Source organism: Nothobranchius furzeri, chromosome 8, assembly GCF_043380555.1.
Source record: "Nothobranchius furzeri strain GRZ-AD chromosome 8, NfurGRZ-RIMD1, whole genome shotgun sequence".
NCBI lineage: Eukaryota > Metazoa > Chordata > Actinopteri > Cyprinodontiformes > Nothobranchiidae > Nothobranchius > Nothobranchius furzeri.
Window position 1 is genome coordinate 70,727,904 of NC_091748.1, and position 25,238 is coordinate 70,753,141.

Below are 25,238 nucleotides of genomic sequence, written 5' to 3' on the forward strand. Positions count from 1 at the left end.
CACACACACGTACACAGCTGAGTTGTTTTTCTGTCGCAGAAACAAAAACAGGATAATTCCAGACAGTTTGTGTTCTCATGATGAAACAATCTGACTGTCAGTATCAAAGAAACGTTTCCACGAATTGTCTTTCTTACCTTGACATGTTCCGACTGTCAGCTGCACTTCTCCTCCGAAAAGGTGAGGAAACTGCAGCTGACAGTGGAGACAAGCCAATGTAAATACTCCTTTTATTTATTTCTTATATGAGCAAAAGAACCTGTTGATGAATAATTACAGAATATACGTTTTAACTTATAAATAAGTTATAATAGTAGCCTTGAACAAAACGTTTTCATCCATTTGATTGAAAGAATCAACTATTCTCGGAAGGCACATCTTGTGTTGATAAACAGTAAGAATCAGAAAGTATGTGACGCAGGTCTAAAATAAAAGATTGTTTGCCTTTTAGCCATTTTAACCAGCTTGTCATGATGTGAGGGTGGAGATGGCGAACCAAGTGTGGTGGAGGGTTCAGGAGGCAGGAAAGCAGGCACGGATGACAAAATAAAAATGGTTTAATGGTGGAACGGGAGAGACGGGACAAAACACGCATGAACAAACAATGATCCAACGAAGACAGCAACAAGGAGGGAGGTATAAATACACAGGGAAATCAGGAACACATGGGCAGAGTAACGAGGGACAGGTGAGAACAATAAGGTTAATCAAGGCAGGAGAGACACAGTCAGGGAGGCTGGGGCAGATCATGACACAGCTCAGTGTCTTAGTGGTAGAGTGTCCATCCTGGGACTGGGAGATCGGGCTTCGATTCCCGGTCGGGTCATGCCAAAGACGTTAAGAATGGGACCTAATGCCTCCCTGCTTGATTCTCAGCTTTGAGGTGTTGGATCGGGGGTTAAACCACCAAATAGTTCCTGAGCACAGCCACTGCTGCAGCTCACTACTCCCCTCCATGGGGATGGGTTAAATGTGGAGATTAATTCCACCAGTGTGTGATGATGACTATGGGACTTTAACTTAAAAGTTTGGCCCTGCTGTCATGGTGTCGGTCTACCTGAGATGGGAGGACTGATATGATAAATGCTTGTTGTTTGGTTGTTTTCTCAGGATTTGCACATGCATGTGTCTGTTTGTTTACCCGAAGTTAGAAAATGTCAAGTGAAATGTTATAGCTGTAGGCCTGGTTCATGTGGCAGGGTAACCGTGCCGATTTATTATCCAATCTGCCCCTTCCGACACTTTGAAGGATGTGCTTGACAACCGTAATCCCTTATTTCTCCATATTTAAAGCTCTCATTCACTTGTTTTTCAACAAATCTGCTGTGGTCTCTTACCCTGGCAAGCCATTTTCTATATTAGGGATGTGTATTGGTGAAATTTAGGCGATGCGATACGGATCACGATACAGGGGAGATGATACATTGTATCACATTATATTGTGATACATTCAGTCAGACGTTATTGGCGATTTTTTTTAGACTGAATTTATTGTAGGAACATTAAATAAACAGTCCAAACTGATATGCAACCTGTTTGACATGAGGTATCTGAACCATAACAGAGGGATTTACCTTTCAATGGTGGAAACAAAACCCATTGCACACTGCTGCCAACTAGCGATCGGCGTTTGAATTACACCAAAAAAAAGAAGAAAATACACAAATGTTTGAATGAAAAATCTTCCAAAAATTAGATATACGGCTTTTGAATATCGATGTAATATCGCAAGAAAAAATATCACGATATGTTGCCATATCGATATTTTCTTACATCCCTATTTCATGTGTGTGTGTGTGTGTGTGTGTGTGTGTGTGTGTGTGTGTGTGTGTGTGTGTGTGTGTGTGTGTGTGTGTGTGTGTGTGTGTGTTAAAAAGTTTGGCCATGACCCACAGACAGATCTCAGTCATGGGACAGAAGCTGTCTGCACATGCTATTGGACAGCAAACAACGTGACGTACTGACCTCTATGGATGTTAATCAATGGGGCGGTCTGCCATACGCTGTTGAAGAAAACACAAATACATCCTTTTTGTAAATAAAGGACTTAAGTACCTCTTTTTGCTCTTGACTCAAAGAAAAGCCCAAGTCCAAAATGTTGATGCCAAAGCCGTTTCAAACGAGTCAATGTCATCTTAGTTGTTCTGTCACATCAATTCATCCGCCAAACCGATGGAGCGGTCTGATTGGCAAGACACAAAACTGGTCAGACCAACCCCCAAATTCCACTACCTCCACTCCGCTCCGCTCCGGTCCGCCCCCGCCTTCCGCAGCCGCTCGCTTCCAAACTCAATTTTTCTTGGTACCCGCTCTACAACGGCTCCGCTCCGGTGCGGAGACCTGAGGGGGGCAAACAAGCATGCGCGGGATTTTCGAGATCTTGCGATACAGTCCGAGCAATAAACGTGGAAGTTAGATTTAAACACCCGTTGTGTGGGAGAAGCATCGGCATGAACTGTTTAATCTGCCCATCATTTGTGTTGAGAGATCAGCAGTGTTTGGATCAACAAAGTGTGACTACTTTGATAGTGGAAACTGTATTTATGGCTTACTTTTGTGCATTTAAACTTCAGCCGCCATTGATAGTTGTTAAAAGTTGTTAAACCTGTGCATATGAAACAAAAAATGCCTTTTGTTTATCGATTTATTGTGAAAAATGGAAGTTGTGCTTGCTCCTTTTCCTGTTGGGCGGTTGTGATTTCTGTCCATTTACTGCGGAGGTGCTCCGGCATTCGGCGAAAATAGGATCAATTCTATTTTTGCCGGAACAGAGGGCGGCGCACGGCGCCGCACTGCCGGAGCACGGCAGCAGTAGTGGAATTGCTCTGATTGACTACAACGGGACCGATTTTGCTCCGGCGTTCGTGTCGGAGCGGAGCGGAGTGGAGCGGAGGTAGTGGAATTTGGGGGCAATGGTAGACCTGCTGAGGTTCTGCCACGGTCCATCCAGATTTCTAAGTTAGTGGTCTCTAGTATGAAAGTCTTGTGAGTCTTTCTCATTAATATTCATGAGATATAAGCATCTCGTCTCCGATTGGCTTACAAAAAAACAGCAAAACAACCCTCTCGCTGCCTTCATCTTCTTTCTTAGACTGAAAATGCAACACTGATGTTTTATCATTGCAAATAACACAAGCCCAAATGTGTTCTGGCATGCTGTGGAGTTGCTCATGCTAATGGTTAGCTTTTACTAGCCATGGTGCACTCCGATCTCTTCTGGACGCTAAATTCATAACAGCCTTCCACGCTCGCAAACCAAGGTGGGCGGGACCATGAATGGACATTTTCTCAGTGTTGTAGAAGATACTGGCTTTTTCTGACATGATTATTTTCTTGTCTGTTTTCTTTTCGTGGCTAAATCAGGCTTAGGGATTGGATACATTTTTCACGTTCAGCACGCATGTGTAGCTCAGAATGATTGTATCTTAAAAAGAACAAGTATGACACCGTTTCTCAGTGAATGACATCTTAGATGAAAACGAAGACTGAACAACATGAGGCATCACCTTCTGTTTCAGTCTTCCTGGTTACTCTGAGGAAAAATAAAGCCACAGCTGTGTTCAGTCAATCAATCAATCAAAGCTTTATTTATGTTATAAAAAGCCTGAAAAGAATTAAGCCTCAGTCTGCTTTAAAAAGCAAATCAGGGATTTAAAAATTAGCGTGTTAAGGCGTGCCTAAGGAGATATCAGTGGATTTACAGTCAGTCGTAAGGCTGTCAGTCCAAGGCAAGAAGAAGAAAGGCGGTGGGTGGAGGAGAGGGAAGTGATGTTGTGGCTTTGGGATTTTTATAAAAGGATTGTGACAATAAATACAAATAAAATTAAAGCTGCAAGCAGCGTCGTTCGGCCCTCACAGCTCCGCGCCGCTCCGGCCTGGCCGGCAGCCCGGGGCACCAGGGCACGTCTGGCAGAAGAGAAACGTAAACCACCCCGACACCAGAAACCGCAAATGGCCTCCTAGTCCGCACCTCACCCTGACTCAGCATCCCCTCTGAGCTCACAATTAAATTGAATTGCAAGGTTACGGCGTTACGCCAGAATTCGCTAAGGCATCAAAGCCCCTCCCTTTCTGGAAAGCTATCAGATCTGAATGGTCATTACAGCATCATGAAGACAGTGCATGACCTTGGTGTCATGTTGACTAAATTAGAGGGGATAAATATGGGCATTTCAGCATAAAAAAATAACTTCCTGTAGTCAGGGGGCGGGGCTTAGGTGATGTCAGCTGTCCACATTGTCATTGTTTACAGATATGGTCAATGATCACACAGACAAAGTTCGAAAAAGATCTGATCATGCACATGGGAGTTATTAAGTCAAGTAAAGTAATGGCGAAAGGTCAAAGTTTGAGGCTTAGCCATGCCCACACCTTTCAACTTTTGAAAAATCGGACGGTTGAATTTTTTCCCCTATGTCTTAAGAGTATATAGCAGAAGTTTGAAGGCGATTGGTGAAAATGGCGACAGAGCATCACTCTCCAAACAACGTGTGCGAAAACCACTAAATCACGTACTTGGACCAAAATGGCCGACTTCCTGTGCGACTTTGTGCTTGGCTCCAAGAGACTTTTTTGTACGTCCTGAAACACCACATTAGTGTACCAAATTTCGTAATCCTCAGTCAAAGCATGGCTTGGGGATATTAGTTTAAATGGTCCTAGGGGGCGCTATTTAAGAGAATAGGCCACGCCCAGAAACTTCAGCTCTCCATTTCTCTTGGGGGTCAGACTAGGATCACTCACCAGAAGTTTCGTAGCAATATCACGATAACTGCAGAAATGAGAGGCAAACGTATTTCCATGGCGTGATGGCGATTTTCGCCATGCTCCCAAAGCCCCGCCTTTTTTTGAAACCTGCCACTACTGGATACCAAGTGACCTCACATTGTCTACTGCTATTTGCCAGAGATTCCTGCTGATTGGGTAAAAGGAGTCCAGTAGGGAGCTGTGAAAAAAAGAGTGGCGTGGCGACAGGTCAAAGTTTGAGGCTTAGCCACGCCCACACCTTTCAACTTTTGAAAAATCCGACGACTGAATTTTTTCATCTATGACTTAAGAGCATATGGCAGAAGTTTGAAGGAGATTGGTGAAAAGGGCGACGGAGCATCACTCTCCAAACAACGTGTGCGAAAACCACTAAATCGCGTACTTGGACCAAAATGGCCGACTTCCTGTACGACTTTGCACTTGGGTCCAAGAGACTTTTTTGTAGGTCCTGAGACACCACATTAGTGTACCAAATTTCGTAATCCTCAGTCAAAGCATGGCTTGGGGCTGACAGTTTTAATGGTCCTAGGGGGCGCTATTTCAGAAAGTAGGCCACGCCCACCGGATGTTCACATCAGATCTTTTGGGGGGCCGGACTAGGATCACTCACAAGAAGTTTCGTGACGATATCTTTAGAAATGACGAAATGGGAGGCAAACGTAAGGCCACGGCGGTACGCCTGACTTCGCCGCGCCGCCACAGCCCCGCCCTCTGCCGAAAACTCCCATAAAGTGACGCCAAGCAACCTCCACTTGTCTTGAGTTACCAGCTACAAATTTGTGGTGATTAAGTGAAATGGGGCAATTTGGGACCTTTCAAAGTAAAACTTGACCTTTTTGGTCCTGAGGGGGCGGGGCTTGTGTGATGTCATCATCCGACCATTCAATTTACTTTGTGGGTGGATGACAAATGACCACCAAAAGTTTGGTAACTCTATTCCATTCAGTTATGAAGTTATAGCATTTTAATTTTTTTTTGGCGAGTAGTCAAACTTCGAGGCCTGGCCCCGCCCCTTCATCATATACGAAAAGTCAGAATCCTTGTCTCATTTTGTTCGCCCATCCCTTCTGAGCAATTTTACACAAGTTTTGAGACGATCGTGCGAAAAATGATCAAGCAATCCAATCAGAAACGGACCCTAAAAACGGCAAAAACGGCTAAAAATCACCATTTCAACCCAAAATGGCCGACTTCCTGTTTTATATTGACCATGCTTGCAAGAGACTTTTCTGTGCGGACTGTTGAGTACTACAAGTGTACCAAATTTCATAACTGTACGATAAACTAAGCTTTATGGAGAGGTATTTTTTTCACTTTCTAGGGGGCGCTGTTCAGCCATTTTCTTTGCGATTTTTTTGGGACCTTTAAAATATCAAATTTTTCACCAGGCCTGACGAGTGTGCAAAATATTGTGAGTTTTGGGGTATGTTAAGGTCCCCAAAAAGCCATTCAAAGCGGCACCGGAATAATAAATTAAAGCTGCAAGCAGCGTCGTTCGGCCCTCGCAGCTCCGCGCCGCTCCAGCCTGGCCAGCAGCCCGAGGCACCAGGGCACGTCTGGCAGAAGAGAAACGTCAACCACCCGGACACTAGAAACCGCTAATGGCCTCCTAGTCCGCACCTCACCCTGACTCAGCATCCCCTCTGAGCTCACCATTAAATTGAATTGTAAGGATACGGCGTTACGCCAGAATTCGCCATGGCATCAAAGCCCCTCCCTTTCTGGAAAGCTATCAGATCTGAATGGTCAATACAGCATCATGAAGACAGTGCATGACCTTGGTGTCATGTTGACTAAATTAGAGGGGACAAATATGGGCATTTCAGCATAGAAAAAAGACTTCCTGTAGTCAGGGGGCGGGGCTTAGGTGATGTCAGCTGTCCACATTGTCATTTTTTACAGATATGGTCAAGGATCACACAGACAAAGTTTGAAAAAGATCTGATCATGCACATGGGAGTTATTAAGTCAAGTAAAGTAATGGCGAAAGGTCAAAGTTTGAGGCTTAGCCACGCCCACACCTTTCAACTTTTGAAAAATCCGACGGTTGAATTTTTTCCCCTACGTCTTAAGAGTATATAGTAGAAGTTTGAAATGGATTGGTGAAAAGGGCGACGGAGCATCACTCTCCAAACAACGTGTGCGAAAACCACTAAATTGCGTACTTGGACCAAAATGGCCGACTTCCTGTGCGACTTTGCCCTTGGCTCCAAGAGACTTTTTTGTAGGTCCTGAGACACCACATTAGTGTACCAAATTTCGTAATCCTCAGTCAAAGCATGGCTTGGGGCTGACAGTTTTAATGGTCCTAGGGGGCGCTATTTCAGAAAATTGGCCACGCCCACAAATTTTAGCTGTCCATTTCTATTGGGGGTCAGACTAGGATCACTCACAACTAATTTCGAGGTGATATCTCGATAACTTAAGAAATGAGAGGCAAACGTATTTCCATGGCGTGATGGCGATTTTCACCATGCTCCCAAAGCCCCGCCTTTCTTCAAAACCTGCCAGTACTGGAGACAAAGTAACCTCAAGTTGTCTACTGCTGTTTGCCACAGAATCCTGGTGTTTGGGTAAAAGGAGTCCAGTAGGGAGCTGTGAAAAAAAGAGTGGCATGGCGACAGGTCAAAGTTTGAGGCTTAGCCACGCCCACACCTTTCAACTTTTGAAAAATCCGACGGTTGGATTTTTTCCCCTATGTCTTAAGAGTATATAGCAGAAGTTTGAAGGAGATTGGTGAAAAGGGCGACGGAGCATCACTCTCCAAACAACGTGTGCGAAAACCACTAAATCGCGCACTTGGACCAAAATGGCCGACTTCCTGTGCGACTTTGCACTTGGCTCCAAGAGACTTTTTTGTAGGTCCTGAGATACCACATTAGTGTACCAAATTTCGTAATCCTCAGTCAAAGCATGGCTTGGGGCTGACAGTTTTAATGGTCCTAGGGGGCGCTATTTCAGAAAATAGGCCACGCCCACCGGATGTTGACATCAAATTGTTTGAGGGGCCAGACTAGGATCACTCACAAGAAGTTTCGTGACGATATCTTTAGAAATGACGAAATGGGAGGCAAACGTAAGGCCACGGCGGTACGCCTGACTTCGCCGCGCCGCCACAGCCCCGCCCTTTGCCGAAAACTCCCATAAAGTGACGCCAAGCAACCCCAACTTGTCTTGAGTTAACAGCTACAAATTTGTGGTGATTAAGTGTAATGGGGCAATTTGGGACCTTTCACAGTAAAACTTGACCTTTTTGCTCCTGAGGGGGCGGGGCTTGTGTGATTCATCATCCGACCACTCAATTTCCTTTGTCGGCCAATGACGAATGACCACAGCACTTTTTGTAACTCTGTTACATTCAGTTATGAAGTTATAACAATTTATATTTTTTTGGCGAGTAGTCAAACTTTGAGGCCTGGCCCCGCCCCTTCAACATATACGAAAAGTCAGAATCCTTGTCTCATTTTGTTCGCCCATCCCTTCTGAGCAATTTTACACAAGTTTTGAGTCGATCGTGCGAAAAATGATCGAGCAATCCAATCAGAAACGGACCCTAAAAACGGCAAAAACGGCTAAAAACCGCCATTTCAACCCAAAATGGCCGACTTCCTGTTTGATATTGACCATGCCTGCAAGAGACTTTTCTGTGCGGACTGTTGAGTACTACAAGTGTACCAAATTTCATAACTGTACGACAAACTAAGCTTTATGGAGAGTTTTTTTTTTTTCACTTTCTAGGGGGCGCTGTTCAGCCATTTTCTTTGCGATTTTTTTGGGACCTTTAAAATATCAAATTTTTCACCAGGCCTGACAAGTGTGCAAAATATTGTGAGTTTTGGGGTATGATAAGGTCCCCAAAAAGCCGTTCAAAGCGGGCTAAGAATAATAAATAATAAACAGAGCAAAAACAAGAGGCCTTCGCAGCGCTTTCGCTGCTCGGGCCTAATAAACAGAGCAAAAACAAGAGGCCTTCGCAGCGCTTTCGCTGCTCGGGCCTAATAAAAAGAAAGAATAAACGGAGCAAAAACAAGAGGCCTTCGCAGCGCTTTCGCTGCTCGGGCCTAACAACTTTTTTCCAAAGGACAAGTTGTCTTGTTCACAGATATTGTTCAGCATTGACCGTGGCTTTGGGTTTATTTATAACTGGTCAGGTAATCTAGCTTAGCCTCTGGAAACATCGCCGATTCACCGACTAGAAAAGCTTTTGTCCTCAAACAAGCTCCAGTCCAAAAAGGTTTACAGCTTTTTAGATTTGGTTTTCTTACGCAGGAAATATTGTCAGTTACCAAAATATTTCAGGCATAGAGTGACATTTTGGAGAATGAATCTGGATATTTACTCTGGGTGGTGTTTACCAATCCCCTCCATCCTGGCATCAACTGTCATAAGTGAATGGGATCGGTGTAGAGATGGGCGATATGGCCTAAAATAAATATCACAATATATTGAGGAGTTCACGCCGATAACGATAAATGGACGATAACCACAGGTATGCGCGAAATCTATCATTGTCCACTAGATGGGGCTGTCACATGTATTATGTTGAGTCACGTTGTCATGTGACTCGAGGTGGTACAGCTTCTTAAAGGGACTTGAACGTCTCCAACCACCACGAATCTGTTCTTTTTTTTATTATCAAATTTATTAAAAGCAAAACCTTTTGAGCGTCATCTGCTCACTAATCAGTGCTCGGCGGCCAGTGAACAATCACAGTTGAAAGATAAGGAGGATGGCTGGAGCACTCAAAGTGAGAAAAACGTTTTTGATAGATGCGAAAGAGATACTAACGTTTCATCAGAGTAAAAGTAACATCAGAGTAAATTATTGTATTTATTGTCACGGAAAACGTTACATTGGTTAGAGTCAGAAATTTCGATAGCGATACATTTTCGATTCAGCCCTAGATCAGCAATTTTTTAGTGTTGTATTCCATATAAAAGTTAAAGTTTCAATGATAGCTGTCAGTCAGTCAATCAATCAATCAATCAAAGCTTTATTTATAAAGCGCCTTCCGCAACCCTGTCAGGAAGCCCAAAGCGCTGAACATGGTACAGTTGTAAGTAAATATGTTGAATAAATCAACAATAAAAGAAATTCAAATTACAAAATACAAAATGGAAATTATAAGATAGATGAAACATTCTGGTAAAGGACAAATGTGTGAAACACATTTGGATTGAGTGGATGGATTGAGTGTCCCAATGAAAACTGTGGAATGGATTCAACATAAAAGAGGGCCAAAATCAAAGATGTTCTGGAAACGCCAAGCGGAGGAGGTGGGTTTTTAGGTGATTCTTAAAGACTGGCAGAGAAGGGGACAGCCTAACTGAGGGTGGCAACTGGTTCCAGAGTAACGGTGCTAGGACTGAGAAAGCCCGGTCCCCACGGGTACGACACCTAGACCGAGGGACAGCGAGCAGGCCTTGGTCAGAGGAGCGCAGAGCACGTGATAGGGAATGTTTGTTCAGGAGAGTGGCTAGATAGGGGGGAGCACCACCCTGGAAGAAATGATAAACAAAGACGAGTATTTTGAATTGTGAGCGATAGCAAATCGGAAGCCAGTGCAGGGAGGCCAGAACTGGACTGATGTGGTCCCGTTTCCTGGTCCCAGTCAGGAACCTGGCAGCGCTGTTCTGCACAACCTGTAGGCGAAGCAGTGTTGACTGACACAACCCTGCGTAGAGAGAGTTGCAGTAGTCAAGCCGAGAAATTACAAAGGCATGCAGTACCCGCTCCAGGTGGGCTCTCGACAGCATATGCTTGATTTTAGCAAGGCGTCTCAGGTGAAAGAAACTGGACCGGATCACAGAATTGATGTGAGCATCAAATTTAAGTCCTACATCAAGTTTCACCCCCAAACTAGTAACAACTGGTTTTGAGTACGGAGAAAGAGGGCCAAGATCAGCATAACGATCCACATCATTAACATTAACATTATCCACATCATCACAGTCATTAACGGGATTTTGTTTTATCTATGAAACATCTTGTTTAAATTTGAACATTAGGTATAATTTACCTAGCAACAAATGTCGTAATTCAAATTACACAGAAAAAGACCAAGACATTTTTTGATGACTAGGGTGAGTCATATTTCTCTCTTAAAATGTGATACGTTTTATAATTTATTTATTATTTTACTTAGCTGTTAATCGTATTTCTTCCAGGTGTGCTGAAGGACTACCTGCGTGAGCTGCCCTACCCTCTGATCAACAAGCCTCTGTATGAAGCCGTGCTGGATACCATGGCCACCAGACCTCTCAAGATGGGAGGAGCTGGGTGCGAGAACGATCAGACGGACTCAGAGTACACTGTCAGCCTGCTGGAGATCCTGCCGGAGGTGGAGAGGGTAGGGGAAATTTAAATCTTTGGCGCCTCTCCTCGTGGAGAGGGGATGTAGATGTTTACTCTAGGTGATAACGGTGGCGTCTGCAGAACTCTGACGATGACCGTTAGACTGAGGTCTGTTGGTTCTGCAGCCTAAAACCTACCTACCTTTTAAGGCAAAAATATCTCTTTATTCATTCATTCATTATGAGGTTAATTATTTCTCATTTTCAATAACATCTTTGGCACATCAGTTTGATGAAGTTCTGTCACTCCTCTGCTGCTGCTGCAGCTACTAATCATTATAATCTTATTTTCCGTGTGTGTGTGTGTGTGTGTGTTTGTGTGTGTGTGTGTGTGTGTGTGTGTGTGTGTGTGTGTGTGTGTGTGTGTGTGTGTGTGTGTGTGTGTGTGTGTGTGTGTGTGTGTGTGTGTGTGGATCAGATGACTCTGCGGAAGCTTCTTGACCACCTGAAGCTTGTGGCCTCCTACCAGGAACTGAACAAGATGACGTGTCAGAACCTGGCAGTGTGTTTCGGCCCAGTTCTGCTCAGCCAGCGTCAGGAAGCGTCTTGCCACACCAACCGAGTCTTCATCGACTCAGAGGAGCTGGCGAGCGCGCTGCACTTCAAAAAGCACATCGAAGTCCTGCACTACCTCCTGCAGCTCTGGCCAGGTAAATATCCTGTTTGTTTGTTTTTTTCTTTCTAAATGTTCTGGGCCGTGCACCTCTTAATTAAGTTGTAGTTCAACAAATCCCGCCCAGCTCCCTGGTTCTGATCTACAAAGGCCCGCTGTATGGGGGCGGGGCTTGCTTTGATCCTGGAGGCTGCAGACTGGCACGGGTGTGGCTGATAGCCACTCACCACCATCTGTTGGCTCCTCAGAGATGAAACTGTCCACAAGCGCTTCCTCACAGTGGGCAGAACCAATCAGAGCCAAGCCAGTAAGCCCAGTTTAAGAGGCGTAGCCCTCCACGTCCTTTTAAAGAAACATTTATTAAGGAGAGATCATCGGTACCAGCTTCTTTCTGAGCAGATCACGTGTCTGCCTGGACAGCTGGTTGATCCAGCTGCAGCTGTCTGCGCAGTCTAACATATGCGGGAACCTGCGGGTTATTTCCAACATCAATCAGAAGTGATGATCAAAGCTAAAATCAGTTTAATAACCGTGTTGTTAAAGAAAAGTATGTTTTTATTCTATCTTATTTATAATTTCGCGACAAGTTAAGGAATACTTCATTTGATACATTTTGTATCTTTTGGACATTTGTACAGAATCACGGATAGAAAAATCACAAAGATCAATAAAAACAAAAATATCCTAAAAGATAACTAAAAACACAAAAAAATTAAGTAAAAGCAGATCTAAATAAAAAGGTCAAGTTCATCATAAAATAAAGGAAATTCATTATAAAGTCGAGGTGCAACAGCCTGGAAAGAGCAATCTCCAGGACTCTGGAACATCTAGAAGATTCTGGTTTGTGGACCTGAGGGCTCGGGCTGGAGCACAAGGCTTCAACAGTTCAGTAATATAACATTACCTATATTTGTATATTTTGGCAACAGCAATGGGGGATTAAGGAAAGCACGTGCCAAAGAAAATCAGGGAAGTATGTTTATGAGAGATTACGAACCGATGATGCAATTACTGCAAATAATTGGTTTGTAGAACTCAGAACCCTTAAAGGAGCAATACAGCTGAATATCATCTGCATATAAGTGATGGGAGACATTATGACATGAGTTTATTATCTGCCGAAGAGTGTGTATATACAGGTGCTGGTCATACAATTAGAATATCATTGCAAAGTTGATTTATTTCAGTAATTCCATTCAAAAAGTGAAATTTGTACATTAAATTAATTCGTTACACACAGGCCCTGTCCACACGTAGCCGGGGATCTGCCAAAACATAGATATTTTTCTACGTTTTGGCCTGTCATCCACACGAAAACTGAGTTTTTTCACACGAAAATGGATCTTTTTAAAAACTCCGGCCAAAGTGAAGATCTGCGTTTTCTCCGTTTTGGGTGTCTGCGTGTGGACGGACAAAACCTGAGTTTTAAGGTCCGCAACGTCCCTTTCCGCGACAAAAAATGCTGACATCACGTGTGCGACCTATGTTTATACTAGCCGGCATCATGGATGCCCTCAGAGCTGCGCTCTGTCACTACCCGATCCATCAATTGTCCAAGCGCTTTTTGCTCGTTTGTTTTTGCAAGCGGAATTACTGCTCCTTGCGGAAGACCACAGACGAAGGACGAGGTTAAGAACGGGGGAAGTACTGCCGCCTACAGGTCTGGCATGTCCTTAACAACGTATTTATCCGGGTACGTGTGGACAGAGTTTGTTTTTAAAACGCGGTGGTGTGGATGCAAGTTTTTGGAGGGGCGGATATTCGTTTTCAAAAAACCCCGGCTACTTGTGGACTAGGCCACAGACTGAATTTATTTCAAATGAGAGAAAGAAAACAATCTTTTATACAGCGCCTCTCAAGATAAAAAATCACGAGGTGCTTCACAAAAAATAAATTAGAATATGAAAAATATTTCAAAAAATTATTAAAAATATGTTTTAAACATTTTTATAGTCGGTAGTGAACAAAATGTGGCAAACATCAGAGGGCTGAGTCTAGAAAAACCTGGAAAAAGGCAAGGCAGCTTTATTTAGAGCACATTTCAAACAGAGGCAATTCAATGTGCTTTACAATTAGCAGGACATGATATGAAATAAATTGCTATTAACCATTTAATGGCTTTAATAACCAGTTAAGCACATTTTGGAAAGTGTGCATCCCTACCTTAAACAGACTGACAGCATTTTTTAAATGCATGTAAACGTGTTATTCTGACTGAAGACAAACTGGTTCCAATCGAGGTGAAGTAACCAGATAATGCAGTTGGTATCTGACATCAAACAGTGCAGTATACACCAAATAAGTCCATGGGTGTTTCTCAATGTCAAGATGCCTGGCCTCGCAAGGCGATGTCTTGCGAGGCCAGGCGCCTTGCTTACGAGGACGCTGTCCTTTCTCGGTCAAAGAAAACAGTTAAATGGAACAGACTTGCATCACGTGACCACGTGGTCACGTAACGCCACCTGACACGGGAGATAACGTTATATTTTATACGTATAAGTTTCAATATAAATATATAACGAGACTTTTACTTTTTAAATTGTGTATATGTTTATTAAATTAAAAATGTAAGTGAGTTACTACCCGCTAGCCACCGAAGCTGCAACTACTAAGCAACTAACCAACAATAGATAACTTATTTGGATCTTTTAAAAAAAACATTTTAAATTAGCTGTCTTACTTTTAAACTTGAAATTTGCCCCCGAAGTAGCTGCCGGCTTTTGATCCACCGTCCTTTTGAAAATACCGCGGTGTGTTCTCGGTAATTTTTGAGCAAGGCTAGGCTACAGGACACCTCCTGTGTATCCTTGCTCAGCTAGCTAAATGGCTAACAAACGGAGAACACACGCCTCGCTAGAACATGAACATTGGAACACGTCTTGGTAGCTCCTGATGACGTATCTCCTAGGCAACCAGGGCGGGGCCAAGACATCAAGGCGAGGTTCCTTGAACTTGAGAAACACCCCATTCCTTTGACTATGGTGCATATCATGATTTTACTCCATCTTCTTCACTCCCGCCAGCATTTGTTTTCTATTTGTGTTGCAATAAGCTAACCAGAAGAAAACCGACACAAAAGGGCGCATGTCGCCACCTACGGTAGCGGAGTGGAACGCACTTCATTTGAGAGTTTGGTTTTCTAACATACATGTAAACTAGAATAAAGGCTTCCAATTAATTACTTTAGATCAACCTACATCGACTTAAATCGCATGTAAACACATTGACTGAAACTTCAGTTAGAAAGGTACGATCTGAACTAATCTAGAACTGTTCCAGAGGTCCCCACCATTTTGAGTTCCTCTGTGGATTGCACTGATGTAGCCAAAAGATGTAACCATATATTTAAATATAAAACTATTCTGGACATTTTGAGTGAAATATTGTCCCTATGGCCTTGTTTTATTTGTTTAACTATGTCCAACGTGGCACCAGTGCCCCTTGGTTGGCAGTTGAGCGAAAAGGAAGTCACAAAAGGAGTTTGAAGACACACTTTAGATCCGTTTCTGGTTTCCTGTCTGCTGCTGATGTAGCGACTGCCTGTAATAACTCCCAGAAAGTCTTCGTTACAGACTCAAGTCTTCGTTTACACCCTCACCTCCACTCTGTCCTCTCCCCAACGTCAAAAGCAGGACGTCTGGACTGTAATTAAAGACATTCCAGGCTTAACCTTACCCTTCAGCCCCCGGTGCTTCACCCTGACATTTCACAATCATTATGGGATATTTTCAGCCAACACTTCACGCCTCTCAATCATACATACCAAACCCTCTGAGGCCCTGTTGCTCTGCCGTCTGTTGCACGTCTTTGTGCAGATTCAAGTGCAGCGAATGAGTGTTTGTGGGAAAATAAGTGCAATATTTACAGGAAGTATGAGCGTGAAAAGTGTTTGTGGTTCATTACCTCATCCTTGTGTGGTTTTGTGCCATCATGATGCAGTCAAAATCTGCTCAAGGTGTCAAATGTGTCAATTTTACCAGAAAGGATGTCATCTGAAACCAAATAAGGGAATAGAAACCATCTACAAATAAGGTTGTACTCAGCAAAATCTAGGTCAAATTGCTAATATTTCTAATGTTTAAGATTAAGTTTTGTAAGCTCCTTCTGCTTGTGTGGGTTTCACTCAAGGGACAACATCTGCCTGCCAAAAGCGAAAGCAATGCTGAAGTGACAAAAATTGCTGTTCCCTTCTCATCCACTAGGGGAAAGGAGCTAGTTCCCATTGTCTCCCATGTTAAAAAGGCCAACTTCCCAACAAAATAAATGTGTTTACAACCTGGTTCAGAAAACATTTAGGTATAATAGATAAACTCTTACGGGCATGTTTTTTTTGTAACCCATTGTTAAAATGTAATTAAAGCTTAAAATTATGAATAATTAGGGGCATGTTCTTTTGATTGACAGGTAGTAGATGAGTCGTCAGCGTAAGCAGCATGTCTTCCTGCTTTCTCCAGTGAAGGCCTTGCATTAAAAGTGTTCCACGCTAGAAACAGAGGGTAGAGTTGGTCAAGCGCGTTTATCGGCTAAAAGTGCCCGACAACCTTCGCTGGCTTCAGTTAGCTCGTAGCTACATGTGTTCAGAGTTTGTTGGGTGTCAGTCATCTGACCCCACCTTCCTAGCCCTGTTCCTAGCTCAATTGTTTTATTTTCTGGGAGTGACGAGATGCGTGATGTGGCGGGAACCGCCCACTGGGCTTCATTTCAGCTCTTCAGAAACCTATGGGTGACGACGTGGAGGGTTCATCCATTATATATGCTATCAGTGGTTTCACTTCAGATACTTTGTTTTTCTCCCACAAAAGAACAAAAATACATCTGCAAAATGATCAGATGGATGAAATATTTGCAGTTTTTGGAGGAAGTTATTATCATTTATTCACTTTAGTTCATTTATAAAGTGCCAAATAACGAGAGTCGTCTCCAGGCACTTCACACAGTAAACATTCCAATACAGGTCAGTTCATTAAGCCAATCAGTAAAAAGTTTCCTATATAAGGAACTCAACAGGTTGCATCGAGTCACTGACTAGTTTCAGAGTCTTTACAGCAATCCTCATACTAAGCAAGCATGCAGCGACAGTGGAGAGGAAAACTCTCTTTTAACAGGAAGAAACCTCCAGAGGATCCTGGCTCAGTAAAAGCAGCCATCCACCACGACTCACTGGGAGTCGAGAGCAGACACACACACACACACACACACACACACACACACACACACACACACACACACACACACACACACACACACACACACACACACACACACACACACACACATGAACATTAACCATAAAGTCATCTTTAAAGCTAATTAGAAACAGGATTAAATGGAATCTAATGAATGCTCGGAGTAAACAAATATCTGAAAATGCACAGTTAGCCAATGCTCTTCCTGCTGACGGTTAAGGATTTAATTTGTCATCATTGAATCATGTCTGAAATTAAATAACAGTGTCTCTAACTGCAGGATCATTTCTGTTTGTTTCAAGTGATAATTGGTTCAGCTTGTAGCCTGAGGAGAGTCGGGGGGGGGGGGGGGGGGGGGGGGCACATTGATCAGATGACAGAACCAGTTCCAACACATCAGCATGTCTGCTTTTAAACTGTTCAGAAATAACCTAATCTTGGATTTAGAGGACAAATGTATAATTTAGTCTCCATTTTGACCCTGACTGTGTTTGTGTTTCTTGCTGATACAGTGAGGGAGAGCAAGCAGGGCTTCTCTTTGGTTAATATTTAAGTTTGTTTTAGTTAAAAACAGATTAATAAGAGTAAAATCGCAGCGTGGGGTGGTTTGACTTCAGCATCACACCAATTCACTCATGGGAATGTAGCTTGGCTGTGTGTGTGTTTGTGTAGGGGGGTGGTTGCTTTCATCCCATAAATGATTGTGGTTTTAGGTCACATGAATTTTTCTTGATACTCATTAGCTACTTTTTTGACTCTGAATGTTTCTTTCCATCTTTTAATAAACAATATGAACAATTCTTGCTTTTTTAATGGACTGAAGGAAAAATCTGAGAGTGAAAAACATTAAGGCAGATGTTTACTGGGAAACGTGTAACCCTAACCCTTCACTCTGAGGGATAAAAGCTTTATGTTGTCCATGTGGGACAGAGTATTTGTCCCGAGTTCTCCAGACACAATATGGTGTTACAACCCTGCGACCATGTCCCTCTGCACGGATGGTCCTTCCACTGTTGTCTGGGACGCCGGAGGACCCCCTCTGCAAAACGTACGCTTCCATTTGAGAAACACCAGGTGCATCTGATGCAGGAGGAGCTACTGGGTGATGTTTCATCCATCATGTCCAACAAGAGACTTGGGTCACGTGTTCAACAACTCTCCAGCAGTCTGGGATGTTTCCAAGTTCAGGGATCTGATGAAAAATTAGATAAAGAAGATGATGGTTAATAGTTGCTAAATGCTAATGAAGAGTGGTAAAAACAACCTGAACATAATATTTTCTTTCCCAGTGTAGAATGTCTGAAACATTGTAGAGCTCTCAGCAAATACATTTGAGCAATTTTACTAATTATCTTTAAATAATGACTAAAAAATGTAAAAAGAGTAATAACACTCCACCCAATACAATTATATGTTGGTCTATGGGTGCTTTGAATGATTATTGTGGTGAAATCACAATTGGTGAAGTAGAATTTGTATCCAACCTACATAATAAATAATTTTTCACAAACAGTGAAATGGGTTCTGCTCACCTGTACACAGGAAGGAAAGGACCTAATAATAATATGAACTCCTCAACTCTGCGCACATCTTGAACTGAAAGACTTTCTCCTAGAAGTCCTCTCACCTTATCTGCTGGTGCTGAGATGTTCCACGAGCTCTTCCAGTTCTGCTCCTGGCTCTGGTTTCTGTATCAGACCCTGTGAGGCTCTCATCATGAAAACTGATGTGGAAAAATAAAGAACCCATTTCACTACAAAACAAGAAGCAACAACAACATTTGACTGACAAAATCATAGGAGTTGTTCTGTCAGCAAGCTATTAGCGGTATTAGCTTATTGTCGCTAATACTAGCAGGCTACCATGCTATTTATTACTCTTGTTGATTAAAATAATCCCTAAATAAACATTTTAAAACTTTGTTACCATATGAATAAATGATTTATGTTAGACGTTTACATTGTTTATTTTTCACATACCGGTCATTCGGCCATAATGATTCATGTGAACTGGTGTTTAGCTCTCTGTTGTTCACCGTGGGAGAGCGTGTTCACATATCCGGTGGGGTGCAGCCTGAGGATTACACCCGACAAGAGGGGTGAGAGTTCTGGGACTGTGTGTGTGTAAGCTAGCTAGCTGGGCCTAGCTTGTTTCAATATTCGTTACACCACCTTTAACATGCAGGCTGAACATGAAAAGGGTTCTACCCCTATTTCCAGCAGCTGCCGAGGAAACATTCGGATTAGAAAAGTCTGACAGCATTCATGGACTCGCCCATTCTGGCTCGTGACGAGGAAGGCTGTAGTTTATTTAACGTCCAGGAAACAGCAGAGAACATCTTGGCTAGAAGAAGCTAACTGTTAGCATTAGCAACTCCACCACACGGCAGGGCTCATTCAGGCTTGTGTTATTTGTGGAGATAACAAATCAGTGTTTTATTTTTTACCAAAGAAAGAAGGCCAAACGGAGGCAGCGAAAGAGTTGTGTTGCTGTTAGCCAATCAGAGCAAAGCTGTTTGTGTCCTATTGTGAATATCAAAATCCTGCCATTTTCCACCTCTCAACCTCCTCCGACTAACTTCTACTTCCTGAAACAGGAGCACAGAGCTTTAATGGACTCACAAAGCATTTATTCATATGAGACCACAGAAGATTTATTGAAAACAAATATTGATTTCTAACTTTAACTCATGAATTCATTTTGGTTTTTGTCTCTTCTTTTAGTTGTGAACCCACATGACCAGTCCTCCTCTCAGCCTCCTGGAGCCTCTGTGGCCCCCGCCTCATCAGACTTGCTGTCAGCTCCTCCTCTGAGACGGAGGAAAGAACGCCCCCAAGTCCTGAACCTCAGTGAAGCAGAGATAGTGGGCGTCCTGAGGCCCAAACCGGGACGTCTGGACAGCCCCAGCAACCGCTACGCGGGTGACTGGAGCCGCTGTGGTGAAAACTACTACCCCTCCGACATTCTGCAGCTTCCTGGCAAAGAGGAGGCGGACTACGACGACGTACCCTCAGAGGACATGGAAGTAACCACGGAGATCCACGAGAAGCAGGAGGACACAGCAGAGGGTGAGCAACAGGAGGTGGTCACAAGTTCTGTGTCAGATTCTGCTGAGCAGGAGCAACCTCCAAGAAAGGATTTGGTGAGGGAGGAAGAAAAGGAGGAAGAGGAGGTGAAAGACGAAGAGCGGGATCCATTAGAGGAGGAGGAGCAGGATGCAGAGGAGAGAGTGTACAATCACATCCTGCCTCCTCGGCTGCCTAAGGAGCACACTTACCAGGCGTACATGAAGATCCAGGACATCAGCCCCGTGCTGAGCAACAGGGTCAACCTGAGAGACCTCCAGGAGAGCATCGACACTTTGATAGGAAACCTGGAGAGGGAGCTCAACAAGAACAAGCTCAACGTGGGATACTGACTCCTAACCAGGCCCGATGAGCTTTGGACCTGCTTTGACCATCAAGGTGCTTCTGAAACAACCACAATGTTTCCATGGAGACCCTGTGACACGCGGGGCTGGAATCAGCGCTGCTGTGATGATAGAAGAAGAAATGACACATCTGCTGGTTCTGCTTGACATATAAACATTCCATTACTCTTGTTGTCTTACTTTGTTCCTGGTTTGTTTTTGCTCCAGTTCTCTGTTGTTGCTTCTCTTCTCATTAGAAGAGCCCACTGACCCCTCAGGGGTCTACAAGGTGCCTTAATTGTGTGAAGGTGGTACGTCAAGAGGACATTCCACCTTGAAATACTACGTGCCACCTTCAGCTAGATAACATTTTAGACATTACTCAGATGATGGGGCCCTAAGAAGCAGCCGCAGATGTTGTTCCTACAATCAAATTTAACAATTTGCCTATCTGAGTTACTAGATGTTCTGGTTGTGTCTCATTAAAACCGAACCGGATCTGACCAAATTGCTGGATTGACATCAATTATGACACATTTTCCCGCATTTATTGTGGATTATGTATCATTTGTCTTAGGGAGTCGTGTCTGTCAAGTTTTAGGACCCGGATCTGGCTGATCTTGAGTCAAACTTGAATATTTATTTGGCTGAACCAGCGGGATGCTCTTTAACCACATCATCACCAAGCAGAAGACTCGTCTTTAACACTAAAAAGGAATTGTTTCCATGCTGCTGCTACCATCTGTGTTGTAGTCAAAGTGTTGACTGAAACAAGCCAACGTTTTAGGAGAAAGGTTTTGTTTTAAGGTGGGCCTCCATTTTAACCCCTTGGATCCCAAACCCTTTCAAAATAGAATACAGACTGGAATAAATACATCAACATTTAGAAAAAAAATCAAGAAGTAAAATACTTTTTGATAAATCTATGGTGAGGGTGTCTCTTGGAGTCGTCAAACTTCAACATATGAGTCTAGAAGCATGTGGCTGATGCTTGAAATGGGTGGTGACACCAGTGTCACCACAGGTGCTTGAGGGTTAAGGCAACAGAGTTTTTATTTTGATGTATAAAAAATAATTGTACAACATTAATGCACTTATTAGCGGATTGTTATTGTAGTTCATACCTTATGGTGATTCTGCGATACAAGGAAAGTGAAAAACCTGAAACCTCTGATAAATAAAAATGTGTTTTTGGTATTTTTAGGCACCCTGTTAAAGGCTTAAACGCCTGAAATGTGTTTGATCACTTATGTGATCTCTAAGTTAGATGAGAACATAGAGGCCATTTTTGTCTTTAAATAAATAAAAGCTGTATTAAGAAGACAGTTAGCTTAGCGTAGCCTAGCCTAAGACCGGGATGAGGACAAATGGCTAGCTTGGTTGTGCAAATTCTGTTTTCCTTCATTTTGTTGGCTATATCCAAATTCAGGGGCAGCATCCTTTTAAGGACCCTACCTATTTAGTCGTATTGGGTCTAGTTCATCGCTAACTTTAATGACAGGAAGTGTATGGCTGTGAATTTAGACGTCCTAGCCTTGATCATCGACATGATTACGTTGACACCCCATTGGACGCTGGAGAGCGTAATAGCCATATTGGATGGGTCTCCTCACTCTGCAAAGTCAATGACGTTTCAACCGGCATACGACAGATCACGTGGGATTCCTATCGACTTTTCTAGCCTACCTGATGGGATTTTATGAAAAGGCTTGATAAAATGTGTTTTGTAGTTGGGTAAGCACCTTGTTGATTAGCAATGAATGCACTGGGGGCAAATGGAGACCCATCTAAGATGGAGGCCGGCCACTATGGCAGCTCCGATAGACTGCGCCAGTCCACAGGACGTCTGTGTATACATGTCCTCAGCATAGCTCCTGTTGCCTAGAAACCGCAGCCGTGCGAAACGGGTGTTACAACTAAACTTGGAGGTAAGACATAAAGAACTGCAGGACTCCCTATACAAGCGCATTTAAGAAGATTTTCCTTCAGATTTGTTTTACTTTACAGTAACAATAATGATTGCGAAAACAACACAATCGTTTTAACCTTTTGATTTATCCACTGCTAGATATTGAAATACGTGCATTAAAAACTGTAACCCTCCCCCATTTTTTCCGCCATTATTCACAAGAACGAAAGCCTCCCAGTGAGCCGGCATTGTATCATGGGATAGCGTGGGTTAGCAAAGATACACCAGACCTGTCCTTGTGGGCCACATTTTGAGTAGCCTTCAACATCGAACAGCCTTCTCTGTGACGTCAACCTTAAAATGCGTCCTTGGAAGGATGCAGCCCCCTGTTCTACGCTTTGCTAAAATAAGCTAATGAGATGTTCATCTGGTCTTCTACAGCAGAAAGACAAACAAGCTAAAAGTTTAATAAAACAAACGACGTGAAGCACATTTTTCTGACAGGATCTCAACCAGTTAGCATGACTTAGCTTGCTGCCTAAAGCGAAACAAAAATGGAGGTTTTCAGCAATCCAGGGATTCTAATTGAACAGTATTTAAACTATATGTGTATATAATTATATAAATATATATTGGGAGTGTATTATTATTTTTACAGCTTATGTTTCAGTGGCGTATTTAAATACTTCTGATGACCTTGTAGTGTTGACTCATCCCCCCATCGAGCTACCTGTACAGACCGTAACGTGTTGGATTAATGGTACCAGTATAGCTGTAAAATATATATTGCAGGTAAAGTGATTTTGTCCTTTTTGTTACTTTTTGTGTACATATTTGACATTTCGTGTCTCTTGTGGACTACGCTGTGTTGTTTTTGTTAAAGGTACTGGTCAAAAAGCTTTACTGGCTTTAGCAAGGCTCTGTCTCATCAGCCATTGTATTTTATATTTATGTGTAAAATAAAAATTTATTACGTTTGCTCGTTTCTTGGACCCCGTTCTTGTTTAAATGGATGATTGCATTGTTGCAGTTTTCTTCCAAAGAATGAACAGGCACAAGGTTTTTTAAAACAGGAGCATGGCCAAAAAGCCATCGTTTAAATCACACGATTAGCTCTATCAAATTTGAATCTTGACTTGTTTTGTTAGCAATTTTAATTGAAATGCTTGTGCATTGCATGAGAAAAGTTTAAAGTTATTAGAAAAACCCAAGTGGTGGTTGCAAAACGTTTTGTGAATCTTCTGATTCAGCTGTTATATCTCTAACTTAAAACTGAAATTGTTTCAGTAGTAGGATAAACTCAGTTTGAATTGTTTTTTGTTATATATTTTTCTCAGATGGTCCACGTCCTGCCTTGCTACTTGGTGTTTGTGTTTGATTCTGCTGCTTCATCGGGAAGCGGGGGCAGCTGCTGAGTGGATCTACTAAAACTGAGCTTCAGCAGGAAACCTTTCAAACCATCTGCACAGAAAACACAAACATGAGCCAGCGCCTGGTGCCTAAATATCATCGTGGAAGATCAGTGAAGAATTCGTAGGGTTTTTTATGAGCAGGTTGTGTTTTGAATCTCGAAAGCATAATATCAGGCTCCCTATAGGGGTTAGGCTCCTTATTGCCCACCACCTATTTATTGTTTTTTTCGGCAGAGACACTGACATTACTGCCAGCTTATGATAAGGTTCAAGTTTCATTCTCCATCTTTACAGGTTTGATTACTTAGTCCAAGAAATAAAATGATGTCTGCCGTGAAACCTTTGAGAATGGTAAATCTTTATTGCTCTGTGAGCACCATTCCACTCTGAACACTCTGAGTTCATTCATAAAAACACATCCCTGTTATTTAGATTGTGGCTCAGTAACACAAACAGTTGGTGGAACGACTTTCCCAAGCTGTTCCAAAGATGGCCGTTGTTCACTGAAGATTAAAGATCATTTTTACTCCAAGAATTGTTTTTTTTTTCCAAGACTCCCCCCCTGCTGTGGACAGGCTGTAAACCAGACTCTGGCGGGAGGAATTGCCTTCGCTGGCTTGTGGGAATCTCCCAGAATGACTTTTAGCTTCTGGGACATTCCCAGCATGCAGCTGCTTTTTGAGCATAAAGAAAAAAAGAGTTCTATGAACTTTTAGCGCCGCTCCTCAAAACAATATTTTTAAGCTGTGTAACAGGATTGTAACCTTATTATATAACATTAGATATTGTACGACATAAAAAATACTAATTTTTTTTCCAAATGTTCCATGAAAAAGGGACCGAGACCTCTTGTTGATACAAATCTCTGGAAAATAACATGAGGGGTGAACGACGCCAGAGCTCTTTCAGCAACAAATGGTTTTCAGTTCCGTTTGATGTCACTTCAGAGGGTCGGAACTGTGTTATTTTTTTTTTATGGCTATACTTATCAGATCCTGTCAAAGGAAGCTTTGGGAAGCAGAAAGCACACGTACCTGTCTGCACTGCACAGCTTGTTTATGCTCCCACATCCACTTTCCTCAGAAACCATCCAGACTGGAGTATATGCGCAAACCAAGCCACAAACACCCTCACCAGCAGTCTGAGAATGTATATAATCATTCAAGCTGGGAATAACTTTCCCGTCACTCTTAAAAGTTATTTTTGGGGTCTTTTGTGAGGCCTGGGTGGAAAATGATCCAATCCAGATGAAATATTTGTTTATAGTTTTTACGTTTTGTGTCTAAACATCAGGTGCTGGATCCAAACGAGCCATTTTAAACATCTCTTTCATCCATCTTTGACTTCGATTGTCTCTCCGTTCCATCAAAAGCACGAGTGAAATCCATGATGGAGACAGAGACAGATATAATAACACCGTCAGGGTTGCTGCTCCACATCAGCTGGTCTCAGTGAGGGAACTGAATTGAACTTTTGTTCATTTCTAATTTGGGAGAGGGGAGATATGAGGCTTGTTAAGTAAACATCCTTGACAGCCACCTGCATGTGAAACCAGACCTTTTCTCCTCTGCTTCTGCTTCTTCTCATCC

At 42.8% G+C, this 25,238-nt stretch overlaps 1 protein-coding gene across 1 annotated transcript in view; it reads left to right on the plus strand.

The window, feature by feature from the left end:
* syde2 (synapse defective 1, Rho GTPase, homolog 2 (C. elegans)) overlaps positions 1–23,215 on the plus strand; it is a 74,759-nt gene extending 51,544 nt beyond the window's left edge. Inside the window, exons 6-8 of the mRNA XM_015971027.3 lie at positions 10,935–11,116; positions 11,539–11,770; positions 19,643–23,215. Of these exons, the coding sequence (XP_015826513.3) occupies positions 10,935–11,116; positions 11,539–11,770; positions 19,643–20,337 (1,109 nt within the window). The 3' untranslated portion in view covers positions 20,338–23,215. The remainder of the gene's footprint in view (positions 1–10,934; positions 11,117–11,538; positions 11,771–19,642) is intronic.
* The last annotated feature ends 2,023 nt before the right edge of the window (positions 23,216–25,238 follow it).